Below are 18,975 nucleotides of genomic sequence, written 5' to 3'. Positions count from 1 at the left end.
GTGTCTAGGGTATACTACGATGGATAACATACTAAATTTTTGGGTTTTTTATTCCCTCCACAGCAAACACTGGAGAAACTTAGAGCCAAAAATACATGCTGACTTTCTACTAAAAGTGTAAAGTTTTTTTTAAATTATGTGTAACATAAGCAAAATTATTTAAAGCCAATAAATTTTTATTTAAGGAGTTTTTACATGTGATTCTTCCACTGCCAGTCACTGCTCATCACCATAGTTCCTCCAAAGTTAGAATCATAATCTTCAAAACAGCCCTGAGAACGAGAGTATATATATATACATTAGTTAAACTTGGGGAGACATTTCTTTCCCACTTGACTAATCATAGACAGAAGCAGCTACATACATCTTGTATCTCCTCAGGAAAACATAGCACTATTGAGTAACTATTACATCCTATGGAGAACTCCAATATTTGGTCACAGCGTTAAGAGCTCTTGGTTTTAGTCCCACAAGCCCTCTTTGAAATGACCTATAAATTATTTTTTCAAATGTGTACATACCTTTTAAAAAGAACTTGATCAATCCACAGTTGTCACTGTCACTCCTATATAACAGGAACATAAAGTAAGGTTCCATTTCCAGAGATGATCATGTAAACTGAAGCCAGCCTCCCTCTACTAAATCTATTCTAACTTGTTATTAATATGGAAGGAGTTAGCAAAAGATGTCTCTTAGAGATCTAAGCATTCACTGTTCAGTATACTAGCCATGTATGTTCAGATGAGAATCTGAAATAGGACCATTACCAAATCACGTATGGCTTCTGTTAAATTTATACTGGACAGTGCTAATCTAAGGCAATGGAAATAGAACAGAGTTGGTAAAATGTTCCCAATAGGCTGAATGCTAGCAAAGTAGCAGAAAGAAAGAAAACCTAGTTGGAAAATTTTTTTACGGTCATGTCCACAGCAAATGAGAAACTGCATTCTCAAAGCCTTGGTAATGACCATTATACCATTATACAGTACAACAGCGAATTAACTTGCCAGAGTTCTTTCAGCTGGGTTTCTTGCTTCTCCATTTGAATATGGACATACTTTAAGAACTCCCCACCTATGGAAAATTTTAAAGTTTAGACTACACTTTTCAAAATGCAGTTAATTAGGTTCCCAAGTATCCTGAAACCCAGTTCTATACTAGCATGTGCTGAAAATTGCAGACTTAAAACTACAAAGTTGGAATAACTGCTTTCAATCCAGTTCATTTAAATGTTAGGAACAAAGGTATTTTAAACTAAAGCTATATTCATTTGCATTCATACCCTAATTGGCATGAAATGCCCTCTGGTTGTTAACTCCAAAGTAACTATTCATGTTTCAGTTAACTTTTACTTTAGAGCTTTTGCTGGAAAATAGAGCACAGATCTCATTTAGATGGATGTTCAGAAAGGCTACTTTCATTCAGCGCATTCAGAGCAGTTGAACATTTTGCCCATCATCATAACATCACAAATCACTGGCAAACAGTATAGACACAAACTGCGGCCTCTCAACATCTAGGGTTTTGTGTTGTTGTTGTTTTAAAGTGGGGAGGTAATGTACTACCAGGACTAGTGGCTATCAAAATTAGGTAAATTAATGGATTCCATCTCCTAGGGCTTCTGAGGGGAAATCTTACCTGTAATCTTTGGTATCCAATGTCTTTACTTCAGGGCCCTAGAAGTCAAATTGTCGAAGTACACTGCTATTTTGGCAAACAGATCTAAAATCATTCCTTAACTATTTCTAATGCTGAAGTCTTATTTCTTCCACTCTACTCCACGAGCCTAACAGAAAATGTTACAGGCCTCATTGTCACCACAGCAATAAACTTGCTCTGATGGAAGCATAACCTGTGTCTTAATGTAGCCACATTAACAATTTCTGGACACCATGAACAGTGGTGCCCATTTCCATCTACAATGAGGCTTTATAGAAGTTCCTCTCAAGCTTAAAATCTATACAGATTTTCTGCCTCTGTACCGAAGTCCTGCTGTTTTGCTAACCAGATAAAAGCAAGCAGCCACTAGAAGCAACTGAAATTTAAGCCTTACCTGTTTAGGGTCTGAGTGTGGATCTGCCTGGTTCTCAATTTCAAACATCCTAGAAAAAGAGAAGCATTACTTCCTCTTGAAAATTATCTCAAGCTGAACAGTATGAAAAACTGTAAGAATACTGTTTCAATAAAAATACCAGGTTTAACATGCACGAAGCCAAGAAAACCAACGATGCCAGATACTGAGTTTCTATGGCACTGTCCTTTGAACACTCAGCAGGAATGAGCTGCTGAGGGCAGATACCATGCAGTGCGATCCTGCCAGATACATAAACCCCTCTACCTCTAGGCTACAATGCTACTTCCTGAGAAACGTCTCTCTACAAATTTAAGTTCTTGTAATATGTAACTAGACCTTTATTCCTAATTGTCATTCCAATAAGACAACTACACCTAGTCCTGATTACCTTTCCTGTCCCTGTATAATGCACATACAGAACTGTTAAGTCAAATCACTAAAAGAAATGATGCATTAGAAATCAAAATTAGTTGCTATTATTAAGTAGAATTCCTTAAAAAAAAAAAAAAAAAAAAAACCCTCAATATCTCTGTTGTAATATATCCAAATATGTTATTAGGATGAACCATAGGAACTGTTTAATAAAGATACAGAAGAGGGCATTTTCATGTTACTCCCTAGACATGCAGTCTCTTCAGTTTGTCAAGTATTGTGGCAAATATTTCTACCAAGATCTTGATACTTGTGTTGCATACCCAAATAACTACTGCACACAACAATATGCTGACCTCACAACTTACTTTTCAGAACTTTTGGATCCTTAATAAATTTCAACAAAAATTGGATTTTCCACCTACCTCTAAACGTGAATGAGTTCAAATCATATTAACCCCTATAGATAAAATATCAAAAGATTAAGGACAGTTTTAAGTTTGATTAAAATCCAAAACCTAAATATATGATTAGTATCCAAACTGTTTTTTTAAGCTATAACCAGCTCTGTCAGAATTAAGTTTTAGTTCATGTCTGTATCATCCAGCAGTTGAACAGTTAAATTCATCATCTGAACTGTAACAGTACCCCAAAGATTACACTGTCCCCAATGAAAACTTACCTAAACTATCACCCTAGAACTGTACAGATTGTTGGGATACACCAATACCTAAGATTTAAAAAATATGACTATTAGGTCAGAGTTTTAGCAGATAAGGATAAGTGTCTTGTAGTTCTTTCCCACAGATCTAACACATAGTTCTGTGAATAAAGGAAACCACACAAATACTCTATGAGGCGTTTCCAACGATGTAGGTCTACAGAAAAAGCCCCATCGGGATAGACCTCAACACTGTTTAGTTTAAAATTGGGAGATTCCACAGGAAAAACAATTAGAACTGTGATCTGCTCTAAGTCTCTGAGTTCAAAGGTGTGCAAAAAGCCAAATATTTACAAATTAAAAGAAATCATTCCACATATTACACAGTAAGGGTTTTTAAAATGCTTACAGGAAGGAGTCAGTCTATACTGAGAATAAAGACCAAAGACTGAAGGTCAAGTACAAAATAGCTACTAGAGAACCACCAAAGGAAGATTTCCATACCTAAGTCTTGATTTCGGCAAACTCCAGTATCACAGTTTGTTTTGTCTAGGACATCCCCAGATTACAGCAAAGTGTTTAATTTTTTGCCTCATCTTAAGAGCTATCATTACTTGATGTCACTTATATAAAAAATACAGGAAAATATTAAGGTGGCTATATTGTTGTTCTTCCCATTTAGAAAATCATTGGAAGATAAACAAATTGGGTGCTTTTTAATTAAATTTTGCATCATTCAGATTTAGGTAATCTTGTGTCCTCTAATCATTTCTAACATTACACTATTAAATCCTACATCTTATTTTAGATTATGCTTTAGTTTAAAATAAATTCATGAAACAGAAATATCCAGTATTCTGATTATTTCAATATAAACTAATTTACAGCTTGTGGAAACCCTTTCCTGCAAGTCAAGTGAAGCTTGTACCTTCCACTATAAAATGTGTGACCCCTAAAATTCGTTTTTCTGAAACGTCAAATTGTAAACTGGCAAAAGGTCTTTTAGTAATGAAACCCGTGGAGGTATGAACTGTCTGACAAAGTACATTTCAACAAATCTGATCCACTCACCTAAAGCGTAAGATGTACCTTTAAATCCAGACATTGTGTTCAAGTGAAAAGCCTACAAAAAACAAGGCATCTTTGTTTCATGTCAAGATGAAAATTAGAATACTAATTCAATACAGCTGAGATTTCCCTTATATGCTTCTAGTTCATTTTAGTCCTGGAATCGCCCTTCAGGTTTGTCAATACCCCCCACTATGATTTCAATCTGTCTTAGGGACTCTTGTTCCTTCTTGAAGATTTTTTATTTTATTTATTTGACAGATCACAAGGAGGCAGAGAGGGAGGGGAAAGCAGGTTCCCTGATCAGAGAGCCCGATGCAGGGCTTGATCCCAGAACCCTGAGATCATGACCTGAGCTGAAGGCAAAGGCTTTAACCCACTGAGCCACCCAGGCGCCCCGGATCTTGTTCCTTCTTATCTGTATCAAAACTCATACTGAGCCATGAGTTCTGGGTTGCAAAAGAGGATTTATTTTTTGCACTTTGTCTAAGTCTTTGTTCACAAACTAAACAAAAACAGCAAAAGTGCGATCATAAAATAGAGTAGACATTTAGTGGCACACTCAGCAATATACAGTAGTGATGAAAATTGGTAGTTGAGTCTAGATAACTAGTAAGTTATTACAGTACTACACATTTGAAGCTAAAGGTCACTTTTTTGAGTGAAATAGCCATCAAAATGGTTTCAGGTACTCTTGAGGAATGGATGGTTGGTTGTCCATCATTAGTGATTACGGTTTCAGGATTACAATCTCTGTACTTCCTTGATTTGAATGCACAACGAACACCTGGAAGTGCTTACCCTGAAATGAACAAGTATAGGCAAAATGGATCTTCTGTTTATGACTTCTCAAGTGATTATTTCTGCTATGCAAGCCTCAATTTTCTGTGATAATTTCACTGTGTTTTAAAGTATTTTTTCTAGTAATTCTTTAGGAGTTTCACTAACTTGTTCAGATTTTCTTCTCTCCTTAGCAGGTTCTCTTTTATCACTACACCAACATATGTATTTGTATTTATCATCTTTACTTTCTATGAAAAGCTGTTTTCTCTCTTCTATTTAACATTCATATTCCTATCTCTTTTCAGACCATTCTATCCTCTGTCCAATGTTTTTAGACTTTGATGCTCTCTTTTTAGACAAAGCAGCTTCTTCAGTACATTCCTCTTGTTCTAAATACACATTCTTCATCTTTGGTACTTGAGAACTTATAATGAAATCATTATGGTCCTGCATAAAAAAAAAATCAGCATTAAATGACTACTAAATTTTATTGTTTTAATAATTACACATTACTTAACTCTAGATTACTTAAAATAACCTGGTGACTAAGGCATGATGTTAAAAACCCAAATTCTGCTAAATTTTTTTATTAGAAAATCCTAATCAGACATCCTAATAGCAAGCATATTAAACTTATTAACAGTACTGAAAAGCCCCTGTTCTCATCAAGTATCCAATAATTCCTTTTTTTATTCTTAAATTTCCTGTACCACATCTATTGAACCTTTCAAAAATTAAATTCAAAATCTAAGATAGTAAACTAGTGGATTATTCTTCCTGAATAACTGCTTATCCTCCTAAAATCAAATGGGACAAAAATGTCACTTACCACCAATTTGATATCACATTTGTCATTTTGTTCAAGATTTGTTGCAGACCCATCCTCTGTTCTGTAACATTAAAACATACCCTCAGACGACAAAATCATCCAGACCCTATGAGTAATATACTGTCACGATCTACAACTAAAATAGCAGTATTAGTTAAGGAGAAAAATTGTGTTGTCATGTAGGACATCCCAAAATGGATGGCTCATGTGCCAAGCTCAAAGCTCAACTACAACCCAGATGGCTTATTTTATCTGTGCCTCCCCATCAATGTTAATGTATAAACAAATCCATAACATATGTAACAAGTAACAGGTATCTTGTAACACATGTAACACCATAACATAACATATAACAAGTAACACCAAAATTTAAAAGCTTATAATTTGATAAAATCTAGGACCAAGGAGCACCTGGGTGGCTCATGTCATGGTCTCAGGGTCCTAGAGTGAGCTCAGCAGGAAGCTTGCTTCCCCTCTCTGCCTGCCTGTGATCTCTATCAATTAAATAAATAAAATTTACCCCCCAAAAAACAAAACAAAAAAACCTAGGACCAAAATTATGTCACATGATTAAACTCACTCTGACTCTTCAATAGGCGAGAGAGCTCCATCATCATCCAAGTATTTGTATCTACGACTGTCAAAATCTTCTTTTTCTAAATCTTCACTAACATTCATTTGTTTCAAGGATTCCTTGAGGTAGTATTCATACTTCAGTTTTTCAAGGTAGTTGAAAAATCCTCTTGCCACTGCTTGCTAAATATCAAAAACACTTCATGTAATGATGTTACAAAATACAGAATTTTCTTCCATGAGTTAGCAGATGCCTTATGCTCCAAAACGGAAAGGATCCCTTTACCACAGACTCCTAAGCGGTCTTGAATTACTCACTCTGCTGTATATGGATCACATAATACCTGATGCTAGCTGCAAGAGGAATCCACTATCTACCTAGCACGTTATCAAATTTACCTAAGTTGGTATACCAAGAAAAACTCAGCACATATCTTGTATTGTCTAGGGATTTCTAAAGACATTTTTTTTTAAAGATTTTATTTATTTATTTGTCAGAGAGAGTGAGCACAGGCAGACAGAATGGCAGGTAGAGGCAGAGAGAGAAGCAGGCTCCCCACTGAGCAAGGAGCCCGATGCGGGACTCGATCCCAGGACACTGGGATCATGACCTGAGCCGAAGGCAGCTGCTCAACCAACTGAGCCACCGGGCGTCCCTCTAAAGACATTTTTATTTATTTATTTACTTACTTACTTACTCACTTTAAAGATTTTATTTATTTATTTGTCAGAGAGAGAGAGAGAGAGAGAGAGAGAGCACAGGCAGACAGAATGGCAGGCAGAGGGAGAAGCAGGCTCCCCACAGAACAAGGAGCCCGATGTGGGACTTGATCCCAGGATGCTGGGATCATGACCTGAGCTGAAGGCAGCTGCTTAACCAACGGAGCCACCCAGGCATCCCTAAAGACATTTTTAAATACAAAGAGAAACAAATCCCATGTTCATATAATCAGCTTAAAGCATAAAAGGTCACTATTCTTTCAAACCACCCATTCTAGAGCAAAAGATTATAAATTATGCAATCATTTAACTCAAGTATTTGAGAGTCTAATGCTAAAAAAAGTTATTTGTCAGGCAATTCTGTCAAAATCGAATATTCAGTAACTAAAAGAAAATGGCTTCCACGGAAGCCACTACACATAGAAGATATGGGTGGGCTTGACTTAGGTTACTGTAAAACTAGGAATCACTAGAGTTTTAGGGATGATATTTAAAGACCTGGTGAGATCAAGGGATTTTGTATCAACAGCCCTGAAGCACCTCATAAATGGGTATATTCACTGAATATACCCAGGTGAAGTCTGTGCGAAAGGATAGATTGGTCCTGAAGTGGCAGTAAGTCTGTACACAAGAGCATTATCGAAGTTACAGATTCTATCCATGTCCCTCCAGCCGTATCTAAATTCTCAAAGTGGCCAACAAGTCATTTCAGACATTTCAGCTATGCGTAGCCACACAGATAAAATACTGGCTCACCTCAAAGGTTAAAATTTTTCTCCAAGGTAATGGTTTTCTTGCATTCTCGGATTCTAAAAATGGGAACCCAGATCCTTTGTCTTGAACTTGTTTCTTATTTATCTGGGAACGTCTACTGTTTTTTCTCCCGGTTGGTCTTCCTCTTGGTCTTCCTGTTGGTTTGTATTTCTTCTTTTTACGTTTTCTTTTTTTGAATCTCTCAAAAATAGCTTTTAAAGTCAATGGTCTTGGTTCAAAAGATGAGTCACTAGATGAATCCCTTGCTTGAGCAACTTTAGCTGAATGAACAAACTTTCTAGTACGGTTTCTTTGCACCCTTTTAGGTGAGTAAGGGACACACTGAGTTTTAAATAAGCTGCTACCAGAAGAAGAGCTATCACTAGAAAAAAGGGAAAAAATTAATTGTACTTTTATATTACTGAACACTTATTACCATAAGATACTTTTCTTCCACAGACCAAAAGCAGGAAAATATGCTCAAGATAATTTTTAAGATGGGCTCAGGACTAAACTAAGATCTTGTTCTGACCACCTAAAATGGACCATGTCATGTGCCATAATGCCATAGCACTTAACAAAAAATTACCTTCCAAGAGAAATAATTTTAATTTCCAAAGGCAGTTTTGTTTACTGCTAGAGCTTGCTCTAAGTAAGACAAAAGTAGCCTAGCAAACATATTTAATTTCAATACAACAGAAATGCTGATTTGACTTCACAGTTAACTAGCTATTTCCATCATGTATACACATGTGCCAGCACTATTAAAATGTGCATTACCTGAACAAGTTGATTTTTTAAGCAAGATACCCCACTGATACCTATTTTCCTGTTGTAAGATTAGGATGATTTAGCCGGGAAGATACCAAACTGGCCCAGAGAATACTCGCCTGTTTCCCCAGGATTAAGAATGTGTCCCGCTGGGGCGCCTGGGTGGCTCAGTGGGTTAAAGCCGCTGCCTTCGGCTCAGGTCATGATCCCAGGATCCCAGGATCCTGGATCCACATTGGGCTCTCTGCTCAGCAGGGAGCCTGCTTCCCTTCCTCTCTCTGCCTACCTGTGATCTCTGTCTGTCAAATAAATAAATAAAATCTTTAAAAAAAAAAAAAAAAAAAAAAAAAGAATGTGTCCCGCTGTTAACTACATGCATAAACTGAAGACCCGTGTAAAACAAGTTTTCTTTTTCTTTCCTTATTCTTGAAAATTATCTCTATTGCTTATCCAGTAATAAAAACACAGTGACGTTATCAGCAAATCTAATCAGTTTTGCAGTAAAAATCTAGTGGGAGTTGATTAAAATAGCACCTACCTTTCACTGTCAATTTCCACAGCTGAATTAGATGCCATTACAGAGTTGAGAAAATTCACTCCCGTTACATACTCTCCCAAGTCCTTCTCCAAATTGTTTATTCACCACTTGTAATTTGCTTCAGAATTCTGACAATTCAGTAAACGTGATGTAGTTTCTCTGAACAATGCCCACAGAGCTAGTATCCCAGTAATACAAAATTGGATGTGGTCAGATTATGTCACATTTTATATAAATCAAGGCAAAAATCATATACTAGGCCCTTAAGGATTTTTATGTAAGAATCATCCATTTCAAATCAAATTCTAAAATCTAGAAACTGAATTCCCAATTTCCATTTTTCAGTTGTCTTCTCAATCTATCCAGTGGAGTAAGATTCCAGAACAGTACTGTCATTTCCAAAAAAAAAAGGATTAAACATCATCCCATGATACAAAATGTAATTGTACTAACTACGTAATATACAATTAATAGTATTCACATACAATTAATGGCCAAAAGCCATTTTTCAAGAGCCGATGGGAACTCCTTGGAAAAACTTCTACAAAGTCAGAAGGCAGTGTTGCTTCATTGTATCAGGAGAAATAATCAGCATTTACTAGATCAATCCAAACTACTGGATTTCCATTTACAGCCTCTTCTCATTCATCAAAGTCACTCTGAAACCTCTTCCTTGGCATATTACCTCCTTGCCATTATGAGTACCAACTAACAAGTTATGAATTCTCACTTTTCAATGAAAAGCTAACAGACCACACAATGGTGCCCTTTGTCTTTTTATAATCTCATTGGAAAATCTGACAATAGTGGGCAAAAAAGGAGAAAGGTCTATTTTACTACTTCATCTCCCTTACAGGGGTACCAACATTCTTCCGTTTTAGCGTTGTCTTTAGTATACTTGAGAATGACAACAGAGTAGTAAAGAAAGCAATCCTAGGATAAAATGACAAAATAGATCAAATACAAGACATCATAAAGATCAGGAAGATCTTAAGAGATCTGCAAAATGTCCGATGGACTGTGGTAATTTCACAGTATGTTCTGTTTTTTTTAAACACGAAAACCTAAGTATTCAGAAATAACTGCTCAAAAACGAAATTTAGCAAAAATTGGGCCCAACGGCACTGCTGTTATACCAAGAGGTTAGGTCTGTCTTTCAAATATCAGCACATTATTACAGCACAGTGGAGTTAACTCAAAAAACCGCTTTTCCGGAAACCGTGCAGAAAACCGTGCTAACCAGCGTACTTGCTATATCCAAAGATCCGGCGGAGAGGCGGCGCGCTTTCGCAGTGCTAACAATCCCTCCAACCTCTTCCTATGCCTGACCTTGGGGCGAGTGTCTCCAGGAATCAGCTTACCTCACCTCCTGCACGGAAGGCTCAGAAATGCTCACCTCGCACTCACGAAAAATCACAAAACGTGTACTTGTCCATAACGCCTAATTTTAACATCTGCATCCAGACACAAGGCCGCACGCCCATGAACGCGTCCGTGCGGGCCACACAGTGCAGCCACGAAGCCCTCCGCCCTCGGGGCCTGCTTTCCGCGGCTCGAGCCTCCCGAGCAATGCGGGGATCCCGGGAAAAGCCAGCTCCTCCTGCTCACCAGGCCCAAGAGTCCTACCTTATTCCTACCCACCCAGGTTGGCAAATGGCTTGTACCAAAACTGCCGGCCCACGAAGGGCCTCTGCGGCGTACTCGCACCCCGCAACGCAGGCCTTGGAGGTCTGCATTCGGCCACGCCAAACCTCAGCTCACCTCCACAACCTCGCGGAATGAAAGGAGGGATTCTTCCGCGACCCAGCTACTAGTGGGAGCGAAATCTCGCGAGAACAGTTGAACGCCACGAGGAAAGGGCGCCATTTTGACAGCCGCGAGGGGTGGGGCGGTGGGCGGTGCCTGAACGTCCAAAAGCGGAGGAGGCGGGGTTGACAGACAAAATCAGGATTCAGGTGCGGATTTCGTTTACCTAATGGGTAAATAGGATAGCTTAAAACGTGTCCGCTAATGACAAGAATAAATTGTGGGGCCAACTAAACCGGGTGGATGTGAACTGAGAGGAGTCAGCCGCTCGGCTGTTTCCGGTGTCTCTCATTTGCTGAACTGTCTTCGGATTTTCCAAAGACTTCGGGGGTGCGTGCGTGGCGGTGAGTGTGGTGCCGGCTGTGTTTGGTCATGTCTGCTTTTGCCTTCAAAAATAGTGAAACTGGGGGCGCCTGAGTGGCTCAGTGGGTTAAGCCGCTGCCTTCGGCTCAGGTCATGATCTCAGGGTCCTGGGATCGAGCCCCGCATCGGGCTCTCTGCTCAGCAGGGAGCCTGCTTCCTCCTCTCTCTCTGCCTGCCTCTCTGCCTGCTTGTGATCTCTCTCTGTCAAAAAAAAAAAAAAAAAGAAAAAGAAAAAATAGTGAAACTGTGGGTCGCCTGGGCGGCTTAGTGGGTTAGGCCTCTGCCTTCGGCTCTGGTCATGATCTCAGGGTCCTGGGATCGAGCCCCACATCGGGCTCTCTGCTCAGCGGGGAGCCTGCTTTCTCCTCTCTCTCTGCCTGCTTGTGATCTCTGTCTGTCAAATAAATAAATAAAATCTTTAAAGAAAAAAAAATAGTGAAACTGTGAAACTGTGACGGGCTTGTGCTTTGACCGTGACCCCAAATGCGTGACCTTTGTCCTGGAAGCCGGTGTTACTCCATAGCACACCCTATTCCCCTCTCCAACTTTGGACTTGTTTCGTTAGCTCACTCTTGCCCTCCAGACTGAGGGTCAGTGTCCAGGACACTACAATTCGTATTTTGTAGATCACACAGACATAGATTTTGTTCCTGCTAGAACAGTGGAAACTGCCCAAAACTAACTCACCTATACTTTTTTTTTTTTTTTTTAACTTCTTGATATATACTCATTCTACCAACACTATGGAATCCCGGGACTTTGAGTCTCGCAGAATTCCCACAGATGGTGGGTCCACCAGATTTCTGCACTCATGGGGTTTCACAAATGCTTTATGTGAATGAGGTAGCAAGGAATAGTGGTGGACACCTTGCCCCTCTGGCCTCTGATTCCGCACATGCTCCATTGTCCTATTGGCCTTAAAAGCTCAAATAAAAGGTTAAGAATTTCAGGGTGGTGAAAACAGAGCGCTAAACCAGTGCCATTCTGAGCACATGGTCCTGTGTCATTATACTAGTTGCACACCTCTGAGGCCAGCCCTATCCCAGAGCCTTATGAGTCTGAAATACCATAAATATTAAATAAATAGCTATGGCTGAACTGGTGCCCACTAGGAAGGCACTTAGAAGACAGAACCACGGCCCTCTCTTCAGAAATCATGGCGTAGGTGGAGGAAACAAAGCAAACAGAGGATAACTCTGAGTGCTGTAAGATGGCTCTGTACACATTCTTCCTTTGAGGAGCTGAAATGTGTCTTTCCAACACAGGTTAACCCACATGGTAGAATGTGAGCATTTCTGGCTTTACAGTGGGCTACATTTGGTTTTGAGTTATTTCTGCCATTTTAATAGCTGAGTGATCTCAAGTAAATAGTATATTCTCTCTGGCCTATTCCTCTTTTGAAAATGAGATTTATAGTATCTATTTGGTGTGAGAGGTTCTGCGAGATTATCAGGTGCCTAACATGGTACCTGTTATGTTGACCAGCAAGCTGTCAATAAATAGTTATCAGCTTGGTTGCTAGAGTGGGTCTACCCTGTTGGGCACTGTCTCTGCAGCTCCACTTATCCAACTACCTCCCCTTTTCTTCCCTTGTCTAGACCCTCCTTCTGGGCTACTGACTTCCAGCAATGGAATCTGGAGGATAAATATCCTGTGCTTCCTTAGGCCCAAAACTGTCCTCCTAGAGCCACACCTGAGTTTATATTAGAACCTTTCTAACCCCCTTCTCTCATCACTCCAGCTCCAACCTCCCCTCCTCTCTCCCACATAAACACATTTATATACACATTACCACACTGCCTGCTGGGCTATTGGCTTGCCTCAAGTTCTACATTTCCAAACCAGTTATTCAACTATATCCTCCCCGGGGTTGGACTTTGTTTTTATTTTGGTGGGGAAGGGAAACAAACAAAAAAATCTGACCTTTTAAAGACAGCAAAGGTATAAAATTAGGATTGTATTTGAATTTAAACTTGCCTTTATTATTTCTACTATAAACAGAAATATCTAGAGTGCTTTATTTTCCTCATTATAAATAGACCATTGAGCAGATTTTGACATGTTCTTTTTTTTTTTTTTTTTAAGATTTTATTTATTTATTTGACACACACACACAGAAAGCACAGCCAGGGTGAGCAGCAGAGGGAAAGGGAGAAGCAGGCCCTCTGCAGAGGAGGGGGAGCCCAATGTGGACCTTGATCCCAGGACCCCAGGATTATGACCTGAGCCAAAGGCAGCTGCTTAACCAACTGAGCCACCCAGGAGCCCTGACATGTTCTTAATTAGTACTTTTTGATAAAGAAAATATAAGATATTAACATTTGAAAAATCTAGGTGAAGAGTATACAGAAATATTTATATGTATTTTCTGTCCATCTGAAATTAATCTTAAAAAAAAAAAGTTAAAATGTTTCATTCCTGAACAGTTATAGATTGTTCAACTGAAAAATATGCTTGAGATCATTGAAATATGATTATATAGAACTTTGGGCCCATTATCAACAGTTGATATTTTATTTGGGAGACTAGATTATGCATACAATGTAATTTAAGGTTAATAAAAGTTGGTATTTGATGAAGTACTTATGTAAATGTTAAGTCCTAAATGTATGAGATTTGCATGTTTGTGGAGGATGTGTTGTTTGAAATTATCATCAAAAACAGAAACCCAGGGATGCCTGGTGGCTCAGTCGGTTTTAGGTTCTTAAACTAAGGTGTTCTTAAACACCTCAGGTTATGATCCCAAAGTTCTGGGATAAAGTCTCACATAGGTCTCCTTGCTCAGCAGGGAGCCTGTTTCTCCCTCTGCCTGCTGCTCCCTCTGCTTGTGTGCTCTTTCTCTCTCTCTCTCTCTGACAAATAAATAAGATCTTAAAACAAAACAAAAACCAGAAACCCAGTTTCTAAGAAACCTGTGACTCTTTGGAAAATTAAAAAAAAAAAAAAAATGGGGGCAGGTGGGATTTTCCAAGTGATATTGAAAGACCACCTTTTACTTACTAAGAAAGCTTGCCGCAGAGACTGTTGAGATTAATAATTAATGAGGTGTTCCATTAACAACTTTAATGAGAATCTGAATAGTGCTCTTAGAAACACTCTTAAAAGAGTTTTGCTTGCATTCTTTGTTGCAACTGGCTGAGATTCCCTGCCCACCTCACATTAATTTTGGTTGAGGTTTTTTTTTTCTTCATTTTATTTACTTCCCTCTGCTTGCACAGCTTATCACCTGAACACTTAAGGTAAGATACTAATCTCTGTGGATCTATGCCTACCTATTGTAAAATACGCTTAGCATATATATATTTTTAAAGATTTTATTTATTTGTTTGACAGAGATCACAAGTAGGCAGAGAGCCAGGCATGGCCGGGTGGAGTGGGGAAGCTTCCTGCTCAGCAGGGAGCCCGATGCAGGGCTCGATCCTGGACGGTGTGATCATGACCTGAGCCAAAGGCAGAGGCTTTAACCCACTGAGCCACCCAGGTGCCCCTGCTTAGCATATATTTTTAAAACATCAAACTATAATTGGCTAGGTCATCAGAATGATTGAACATTAAAGCTACTTACCAAGAAAGTTTTTTGTTTGTTTTTTAGATTTTATTTATTTGACAGAGAGAGATCACAAGTAGAGAGAGAGAGACAGAGAGGAGGAAGCAGGCTTCCTGCCTAGCAGAGAGCCCGATGTGGGACTCGATCGCAGGACCTCGAGATCATGACCTGAGCCGAAGGCAGAGGCTTAACCCACTGAGCCACCCAGGCAGCCCACCAAGAAAGTACTTTTATTTATTTTTAAGTAAAAGTAATCATTTGAATTTCAATAGCTACTCATTTGTATAAGTTTGCATTTCTTTTAATAATTTAAATTTTTTTTGTAGAAGTGATAGCCTAAGAAGCCTGTTTAAGTTTTAGCCTGTCAAATACAGACTAGAAAACACAAATCTGTGAGAGAATTACTTGAGCGTCCTATACTGTTACCTACAACCATTTAAACAGTTACTTACAAACCTTAGAAACTACTTTTTGCTTCAGGACCTATGTTCCTTAAACCAACCATTAGTAAACTGCATGTTTGAGCCACATATATGACTAAAGAAAATGAATCATGTGCCTTCTTGGTTTGGCATTTCCTTTTGTCTATTTTAAGTGTTGACTTTAAAGTATCAGTATTAAAAAGGGTTACTTGGGCATTTCTCACTTGGAATGTTAAATACTGGGAACTGTGGTTGCCCTTCTGTGAGGAAAGAAACATAAATGCCCTTTGCCCTTTTTATATAACTGAACTCTTGTGTTCCTTTCCAGAGCAACACTCTTCATGCGTGGGTCACGGTGAACTCTTGTGATCATTAGCCTACCATAGCTTTGCGTGTATATCCTCATACCTAAAGAAGAAAGAAATGGCTTGTGCTGAGTATTCTTTTCACGTGCCAAGTCTCGAGGAGCTTGCTGGAGGTAAATACACTAATAACTTTGAGTTTTTTTAAATTATTCTAAGGAGAAACTTAAAAAATAAAAATATTCCAAGGTATGATTTATGCAATAATATTTCCAATGTAGAACTCATTTTCCTGAGGTGCCTGAGTGGCTGGTCAGTCAAGTGTCTGCCTTCAGCTCAGCTCACGATCCCAGCCAGGATAGAGCCCCACATTCGGCTCCCTGCTCAACAGGGAGTCTGCTTTTCCCTCTCCCTCATTTCCCTTTTCGAAATCTCTTTTTACTTTTTTTTTTTTAAAGATCTATTAATTTCAGGGAGAGAATGAGAAAGAGAGAAAGCATGAGCAGGTGGAGGGGCAGATGGAGAGGGAGAGGAAGAGGGAAAGAATCCCAGGCAGACTCTGCCCCGAGTAGCGCTGAGCTTCAGGCTTTGTCTCCTGACCCATGAGATCCTGACCTGAACCATAACCAAGAGTCAGATGCCCAACCACTGGAGCCACGCAGGCACCCCTCTTAATACTATATTTATTGAGAGTCCAAAATTATGCCCCCCCCAAAAAACTAAACTCACCCATTTGAAGATTCTTGTTAAGATACCGACTTTACAGTGTGAAAATGAATACAATAATCTGAGCTTTAAGTATGTGTGATGCCCAGAAAGTCACACAATTTTAACTTTTTACCAGTTACAATATTCTTTAAATATGTAAACTACTGTGGTGTATTAATCATGTTCCTAACATTGCTACTATTTCCCCTTCTCCTGATACGATAGACTGCCAATGAACTTGCTTAGATTTCTCTGCGTGTATTTTTATATATTTCCCCTTATTCAAATAAGAATTTAAGGCAGCTTCACAAGATTAATTAGGAGGGGTGATAGATAAGAAAAAGAAAAGAAAAATAGGAACATGAAATGTACCCAGGAATAGTACTAACCCAAAACTATATACCCTGTCAGAAAGCTAACATTTATTTGACAGCCTTTAGGTTCTGATGATACCTACACAACCCTGCCTTTTCAGTGCACCCATCCTGATGGTTTTGCTGTCTTCCTGATAAGGTTGAAGTCAAGAAGTGTACTCGGGTTTGCTTGGTTGTGGCTTTCTTCTTCTGACCTTCCTTTTTAGGTGGCAGCTGGTAAACAACCTATATCACTAGTTTTCTTTGCCTGTATTTCTTTTCTGTCTTCCCTGGTATGCTAGGATAGCCAGGAATCATTTCTTTGAGGGCACTTCTACATCTATCTCCTCTTGAGTGTTTGTGTTTTATGTGTCTTCTATATGTATAGGATATATTCAGTACAAAATAGAAATGGAATCTGAGTTTTTTGGCTTAAAATTTATTTTTAGTTTTACAGAAAATCCTATAGCAAGAATTTGGTCTCTTTGAAATTGATAAAAAATAGATTTTATTATACTTCCATATGCTGAAATCTTACTAATCAATTCATAAGTGTGGAGTCTTTAGTTTAGGGAGGGGAATTTTCCAGGCAACTTGGTTTTTGTTTTCATATAGATAAAGGATAGGGTATGGAATGTCTACGTGGTTAGATTTAAGATGACTTCATGTTTTGGAGAATCTGATTCTATAAAACCTAAACTAATGGCTGACTACTCTCAAAGAGATTTTTGTGGAATCTTATCACCCTTAGAAGTACATTGCTCCCAGGGGCACCTGGGTGGCTTAGTGGGTTAGGCGTCCAACTCTTGATTTTGGCTCAGGTCATGATCTCAGGGTCATGAGATCAAGTCCTGTGCTGGGTGCCACACTGCGCGTGGAGCCTGCTTAAGATTCTCTCTCTCCCCCTCCCCACTCCTCCTCTCTTAAAAAAAAAAAAAGGAAAAAAGAAGTACATTGCCCCTATATTTGTAACTTTGAAATGTTTGCTTTTTTATCTTTTTGATTGAGTTATATCTCCATTAACATACACTAATCTTAAGTGTACAGCTTGATGAACTTTAAAATGTTTACACCCATGTCACTACCATCCAGATTGAGATATATAATATTTCCAGCATCCCAGAAGACTCTTTTATTTACTTTTTCAGTCAATATCTCTACCCACGAGGTAGCACTGTTCTGACTTCTGTCACCTTAGATTAATTGCCTGATTTTGAAGTATATATAAGTGAAGTTATATATACTCTCTTGTGTCTTACTCCTTTTGCTTAACATTTTGTCTTCAAGTGTCAATGAAATTGTTGCATGTAACTGCTTACTTTCTAACATTTAAATATATACATTTCAATAGGTCTTTGGAATTCTGTCCCCAAAAGGAAGGTAGTCCTCACCTTAGTGCAGTATTTATCTTCAGTGGTATAAATTTCTACAGATTTGTAGTATTTTTATGGGGGCATTTGTTATTACACATTTGATTAATTGTGTGTCTAATGTCTAATTATATTCAATAGGAAGACCATTCCCCCGCCCCGTATTTTTTAAGTAAGCTCTATGTCCAACCTGGGGCTTGAACTGAGATCAAGAGTCACTTGCTCTACTGACTGAGCTAGCCAGGTACACCCCTCCCCCAACTTTTAGTAATACAAGTTTAGATTGGAAGTATGATACCCAAAATGTTGAGGGAAGATTTGATATATGATGGCAAATTTTTACCTAATGTTAACATTAGTAACCTTTTTTCCCTTGTCTTTGTCAGTTCTGCAGAAGGGGCTAAAGGATAACTTTGCTGATGTCCAGGTCTCTGTGGTTGATTGCCCTGATTTGACTAAGGAGCCATTTACATTTCCTGTAAAAGGTAAACAATTTTTGCAATTCACTTTTTTCAGTCCTAATCTTTTCCTAAAACCAGAATTATTATGAAGGATCATTTTAAATTATCTACAAATAAAGGATATTGTCCCAAATTGTAGACTAAATCATGCTGAATTTCTGTGCTATTTTCTTATATTGAGCAAATTTCATTTTATATTCTTGTTGAAAAATATTGTTTATGCACTTCTGTTATTTTCATAGGTTATATAATGGCTATTCAATAGTCTAGAATCCTTGATATCACATGACAGTTTTTTTTAAAGATTTTATTTATTTATTGGACAGACAGAGATCACAAGTAGGCAGAGAAGCAGGCAGAGAGAGAGGAGGAAGCAGGCTCCCTGCTGAGCAGAGAGCCCAATGCGGGGCTCCATCCCAGAACCCTGAGATCATGACCTGAGCCGAAGGCAGAGGCCTTAACCCACTGAGCCACCCAGGTACCCCGACAGTTTTTTTTTTT

The 18,975-nt window shown here is 38.7% G+C and overlaps 3 protein-coding genes and 8 non-coding genes across 28 annotated transcripts in view; 2 read left to right on the top strand and 9 right to left on the bottom strand.

Annotated features, from left to right (window-relative positions):
* The window catches only part of CEP295 (centrosomal protein 295), a 54,894-nt gene extending 54,706 nt beyond the window's left edge, over nt 1-188 (top strand). For all 5 annotated transcript variants that reach the window (XR_007120983.1, XM_047692060.1, XM_047692059.1 and 2 more), the window contains one exon: nt 64-188. Coding sequence is in view for 4 of the 5 variants with exons in the window: in XM_047692060.1 (XP_047548016.1) it covers nt 64-102 (39 nt within the window). In the remaining variant the exon portion in view is untranslated. The remainder of the gene's footprint in view (nt 1-63) is intronic.
* TAF1D (TATA-box binding protein associated factor, RNA polymerase I subunit D) lies at nt 156-10,928 on the bottom strand. Of its 8 annotated transcripts, XR_007120986.1 has the most exons (13): nt 10,504-10,928; nt 9,143-9,301; nt 7,837-8,215; nt 6,368-6,543; nt 5,788-5,848; nt 4,977-5,405; nt 4,179-4,230; nt 3,129-3,176; nt 2,872-2,906; nt 2,054-2,102; nt 1,639-1,676; nt 522-635; nt 156-272 (listed from the first exon to the last, which is right to left on the bottom strand). XR_007120986.1 is itself a non-coding variant. In XM_047692072.1 (5 exons), the coding sequence occupies exons 1-5, from the start codon at nt 9,178-9,180 to the stop codon at nt 5,250-5,252; spliced, it is 810 nt and encodes a 269-aa protein (XP_047548028.1). In that variant the 5' UTR covers nt 9,181-10,928; the 3' UTR covers nt 4,623-5,249. The 8 variants fall into 8 exon arrangements, 1 of the variants encoding a protein (XP_047548028.1); XR_007120989.1 differs by having other exon boundaries at nt 522-565; nt 9,143-10,928; XR_007120985.1 differs by having other exon boundaries at nt 4,179-4,232; nt 5,236-5,405; nt 9,143-10,928.
* Nucleotides 366-492, bottom strand: LOC125080284 (small nucleolar RNA SNORA25). The gene has a single exon (XR_007121307.1). It is a non-coding gene; the product is annotated as a small nucleolar RNA SNORA25 (small nucleolar RNA).
* LOC125080291 (small nucleolar RNA SNORA32) lies at nt 845-970 on the bottom strand. The gene has a single exon (XR_007121314.1). It is a non-coding gene; the product is annotated as a small nucleolar RNA SNORA32 (small nucleolar RNA).
* LOC125080281 (small nucleolar RNA Z40) lies at nt 1,397-1,469 on the bottom strand. The gene has a single exon (XR_007121304.1). It is a non-coding gene; the product is annotated as a small nucleolar RNA Z40 (small nucleolar RNA).
* LOC125080285 (small nucleolar RNA SNORA1) lies at nt 1,795-1,929 on the bottom strand. Its single transcript, XR_007121308.1, has one exon. It is a non-coding gene; the product is annotated as a small nucleolar RNA SNORA1 (small nucleolar RNA).
* LOC125080283 (small nucleolar RNA SNORA8) lies at nt 2,173-2,310 on the bottom strand. The gene has a single exon (XR_007121306.1). It is a non-coding gene; the product is annotated as a small nucleolar RNA SNORA8 (small nucleolar RNA).
* LOC125080306 (small nucleolar RNA SNORD5) lies at nt 3,012-3,083 on the bottom strand. Its single transcript, XR_007121327.1, has one exon. It is a non-coding gene; the product is annotated as a small nucleolar RNA SNORD5 (small nucleolar RNA).
* On the bottom strand, nt 3,228-3,358 carry LOC125080293 (small nucleolar RNA SNORA18). The gene has a single exon (XR_007121315.1). It is a non-coding gene; the product is annotated as a small nucleolar RNA SNORA18 (small nucleolar RNA).
* LOC125080300 (small nucleolar RNA SNORA40) lies at nt 4,579-4,704 on the bottom strand. Its single transcript, XR_007121322.1, has one exon. It is a non-coding gene; the product is annotated as a small nucleolar RNA SNORA40 (small nucleolar RNA).
* Nucleotides 10,929-11,039: 111 nt separating the features above from the next.
* Nucleotides 11,040-18,975, top strand: part of C10H11orf54 (chromosome 10 C11orf54 homolog) — a 47,456-nt gene continuing 39,520 nt past the window's right edge. For 2 of the 7 annotated variants that reach the window (XR_007120984.1, XM_047692065.1), the window contains exons 1-3: nt 11,049-11,292; nt 15,609-15,758; nt 18,400-18,498. Coding sequence is in view for 5 of the 7 variants with exons in the window: in XM_047692065.1 (XP_047548021.1) it covers nt 15,704-15,758; nt 18,400-18,498 (154 nt within the window). In the remaining 2 variants the exon portion in view is untranslated. Of the gene's footprint in view, nt 11,293-14,418; nt 14,551-15,608; nt 15,759-18,399; nt 18,499-18,975 lie in introns of those variants that run through there. The other 5 variants (XM_047692068.1, XM_047692069.1, XM_047692066.1 and 2 more) reach the window with 5 other exon arrangements.

Source organism: Lutra lutra, chromosome 10 (assembly GCF_902655055.1).
Source record: "Lutra lutra chromosome 10, mLutLut1.2, whole genome shotgun sequence".
NCBI classification, from domain to species: Eukaryota; Metazoa; Chordata; class Mammalia; order Carnivora; family Mustelidae; genus Lutra; species Lutra lutra.
Note: the sequence above shows the minus strand (reverse complement) of the source record. Positions and strands in the feature narration are given on the sequence as shown.

Bases quoted from the DNA above. Each gene is read 5' to 3' on its own strand.
- TAF1D (XM_047692072.1), bottom strand. From the start codon at position 9,180: ATGGCATCTAATTCAGCTGTGGAAATTGACAGTGAAAG. The intron at 6,544-7,836 runs GTGAGCCAGTAT...TTTGATATTTAG, and splicing joins GAAAAATTTTAACCTTTGAG to CAAGCAGTGGCAAGAGGATT. The intron at 5,406-5,787 runs GTAAGTGACATT...TTTTTTATGCAG, and splicing joins AATGTGATATCAAATTGGTG to GACCATAATGATTTCATTAT.